The sequence below is a fragment of the Otolemur garnettii genome, unplaced genomic scaffold (genome assembly GCF_000181295.1).
Source record: "Otolemur garnettii isolate 467f Iridium unplaced genomic scaffold, OtoGar3 scaffold00310, whole genome shotgun sequence".
Classification (NCBI taxonomy): Eukaryota; Metazoa; Chordata; class Mammalia; order Primates; family Galagidae; genus Otolemur; species Otolemur garnettii.
In genome coordinates, this window is record NW_003852705.1 from 433,533 (window position 1) to 437,436 (window position 3,904).

The 3,904-nt window shown below is 36.4% G+C and overlaps 1 protein-coding gene across 3 annotated transcripts in view; it reads left to right on the plus strand.

The window, feature by feature from the left end:
• LRCH3 (leucine rich repeats and calponin homology domain containing 3) overlaps positions 1 to 3,904 on the plus strand; it is a 126,981-nt gene that overhangs the window by 39,128 nt on the left and 83,949 nt on the right. For all 3 annotated transcript variants that reach the window (XM_023509011.1, XM_023509013.1, XM_023509012.1), the window contains exon 2: positions 1,918 to 2,062. In XM_023509011.1, coding sequence (XP_023364779.1) covers positions 1,918 to 2,062 — 145 coding nt within the window. The remainder of the gene's footprint in view (positions 1 to 1,917; positions 2,063 to 3,904) is intronic.

Here is a 3,904-nt window from a genome sequence, read left to right on the forward strand (position 1 = left end):
AGGATAAATGTTTGATTCTTCCCCTTAATTTACCAGTTTATAAGATAATGAATTGCTGGTTATCTATCAAAAGGAAAAGAAATGAATATATTAAAAAAACTTAGGCCAGGTGTGGTGGATCACGCCTGTAATCCTATCACTCTGGGAGGCTGAGACAGGTGGTTTCTCTGAGTTCATGGGTTCGAGACCAGCCTAATCAAGAGTGAGACTCCATCTGTAAAAATAGCCAGGTGTTGTGGTGGATGCCTGTAGTCCCAGCTACTGAGGCAAGAGAATTGCTTGAGCCCAAGAGTTTGAGGTTGCTATGAGCTATGACACTAGGGCACTCTACCGAGGGTGACAAAACTAGACTGTCTCAAAAAAAAAAAAACTAGACTCATATGTTTATCACAACACTGTTCACAGTAGCAAAGATAGAGAGTTAACATCAATGTTCATCAATAGTGGATTTGAGAAAGTAAAGTGGCATGTATATGCAATGGAATGCTATTCAGCCATAAAAAAGAATGAAATTATGTCTTTTGTAGCAAAATGGATGAGATTGGAAGCCATTATCTTAAGTAAAGCAACTCAGACACAAAAAAGACAAATACTCTTTGTTCTCACTTAGAAGTGGGGACTAAATGATATGTACATATGGAAGCAGTATGTGGAATGATGGATAATGAAGACTTGCATGGGTAGGGAGTTGAAGTGGAGGTGGATGATGAGATGTTGCTTGGTATGTACAATGTGTGTTGCTTTGTTGATGTATGGACTGAAGGCCTTGACTTTACCACAATGTGGTAATATATCAATATAGTCAAATTGCAGTTGTACTCCATGAATATATACAAATAAAAAATGAGCTTGGCGCCTGTAGCTCAGAGGCTAAGGCACCAGCCATATACACCAGAGCTGGCAAGTTCAAACCTGGCCCAGGACTGCCAAACAACAATGACAACTACAATCAAAAAATAGCCAGGTGTTGCGGCGGGCCCCTGTAGTCCCAGCTACTTGGGAGGCAGAAGCAAGAGAATCGCCTAAGCCCAAGAGTTTGAGGTTGCTGTGAGCTGTGACACCATGGCACTCTACCGAAGGTGACATACTGAGACTCGGTCTCAAAAAATAAATAAATAAATGAAATAATGAATTGGATCTCTGTTATCTTTTTTGGTTGTATGTGTCATAATCCATGTAGTTTAATATACAGTAGACCCTCTGTAAGCTGACCACCCAAAGGACTATAACAAACTGGTCAACATACAGAGGTGGTCAACATAAGGAGGAAGGCCTTCTGTACTTATCCATTCATGTGATGTATATCTGGTCTATGAAAATTAGGTCAACTTAAGGAGGTGTTCAATGTTGGGAGGTGGTTAACTATGGAGGTTCTACTGTATGTGATAGATTTTAATATGTTGGAATTTTCTGTATTAAAGTTCATATTGTCTCATCTTTCACCCATAGGAAAAAAGATGATTCCTAAGTCCTTTTGACATGACCTTGGTATCTGACTAGTTAAAGGGACAGTTTGTTTTGCTTTTCAGAACCCCCAGAATGTTTTCTGTGCCTTTGGGAAAATAGCTTTTAGAGCTCCACTTGTTTGCTAGAATATTTATTTGGAACAGAGTGATAATGATCTTTGATATGTGATTTATAGGCAGATAGGCCTTAGAACTTGTGTTACTTTTAAAGAATAATGGTCTTATTTTTTAGTATATGTGGAAACTCAAATTAGCATTTTCTACCAGTGAGTTTTGAGTCAAGTTAAAATGGCTTATTTAGTCAATTAATAAACATTTGAATGCTTGCTTTGGGCTAATCTCCATAATCAGGGATGCTGGGAATTTAAATAATCACAAAACCTGCTTATTTATTTAACAGTTAAATAAGTTCCAAGGACTGATTTTAAACCTAATTTATTTTTTCTTTCAGACCTGTCACGAAATCGCCTCTCAGAAATTCCTTTAGAAGCATGTCACTTCGTATCCCTTGAAAATCTCAACTTGTACCAAAATTGTATTCGGTATATTCCAGAGGCAATTCTAAACCTACAAGCTCTGACATTCTTAAATATTAGGTAAGAATATTGTTTTCTATTTTTAATTGTTGGTTTATATGGTCTTTAAAATTTTCTCTTTTGTGGCTCAGTGGGTAGGGCTCCAGCCACATATACCAGAGCTGGTGGGTTTGAACCCAGCCCAGGCCTGCCAAACAACAATGACAACTACAACCAAAAAATAGCTGGGCATTGTGGTGGGCGCCTTTAGTCCCAGCTACTTGGGAGGCTGAGGCAAGAGAATCTCTTAAGCCCAAGAGTTTGAGATTGCTGTTAGGTTCCTATGAGCTGTGACGCTACAGCACTCGACTGAGGGTGACTCTGTCTCCAAAAAAAATTTTTTTTAGTGAGATTCTGTCTCAAAAAAAAAAAAATTTTTTTTTCTCTTCTCTTTCACTAAAACATTTATAGATATTTATATTATCTGTTTATATCACTGGTGTCTGTACATGTGCTTAACAGTATTTCCTGCATCTCTCTAGTTCAGTGTTTTTCAACACTTTTTAATCTCACAGCACACTTGAACCTATAGTTAAATTTCCACAGCACACTTAAATTACTGTGATCAAAAAAAAGAAAAAGAGGGGAAGCGCCTGTGGCTCAGTGGGTAGGGCACCGGCCCATATACTGAGGGTTCTGGGTGCCTGCAGTCCCAGCTACTTGGGAGGCTGCAGCTACAGAGTCACTTGAGCCCAGGAGTTTGAAGTTGCTGTAAGCTATGACAGCACAGCACTCTACTGAGGGCGACGAAGTGACACTGTCTCAAAAAACAAAAAAAAAAAAAGGAAAAAGAAAATCACTGCTCTAGTTTTTCCCTTTATCTTTGGCTTTATAATACATATTCTGCTTAACTTATCATGAGGTTACATCCTAATAAACCAGTCATTATCTCAGACATGCCTTTAACCCTTTGACTGCAGAACAGTCAGAAACAAAAAGGTGCCAATTGAGGCATGTAGTGATTGGTGTGTATAATGATTGTTATATACAGCACACTGCTGTATGTTCTTTGGTTTCTTACTAATCAAAACAATTCATCCAGGTTGGTTTCAATTTCAATATTTTATGTTTATAAAAAAGGTAATATGCAAACAGAACAATATGACATGAAATGATAAAGCTTTGCCATATCAATAAAAATTTAATAATCCTTTTTTTGTATGTTATAATTACAAAACATCAAAATCATGTATTTTGGGATTTAGATTTTCTCTCCATTGAAGTTGCAGAGGATTGACTTTTTCAAAATTTGAAATAGGTTCTACACTTTTGTTTTCTAAATCAGATTCTGAGGTAATTCATAGTTTACATTTTTTGTGAGAAATATTTTTAAAGGTACCTCTGTATCCAAATTCTCCAACTATCATTTGAGTCTTCTGAACTTGGTAATGTTGAATTTATCATATTTCTTATTTATATATAGTCCCACAAGAATCACTATTTTTACAAATTATTTCAGGCACAACTGTGAAATATATTGAGAATGGAGTGTATTATGCTTACAAACTAAAGGCAGATAACATAACAGTAACATGTGTCATTAAGTTTTTGTTTGCAAAATGAACAATGCTTGCAGGTTTTGTTCACACTAGAATATCTTGTTTGATGTGAATGCATTGTTCACAGTCAAAAGATTAATATACCTAACCCATCAAACAATAAAGCCTAGCCTAGCCTACTTTAAATGTGCTCAGAACATTCATATTAGCCTATGGTTGACAAAAGAATCTAACACAAACCCCATTTTATACTAAAGTGTTGAATATCTCAGGTAATTTATTCAATACCATCCTGAAATATGGTTTCTACTGCATGATATTGCTTTTGTACTGTTGTAAAGTTGAAAAATCCTAAGGCAGCCAT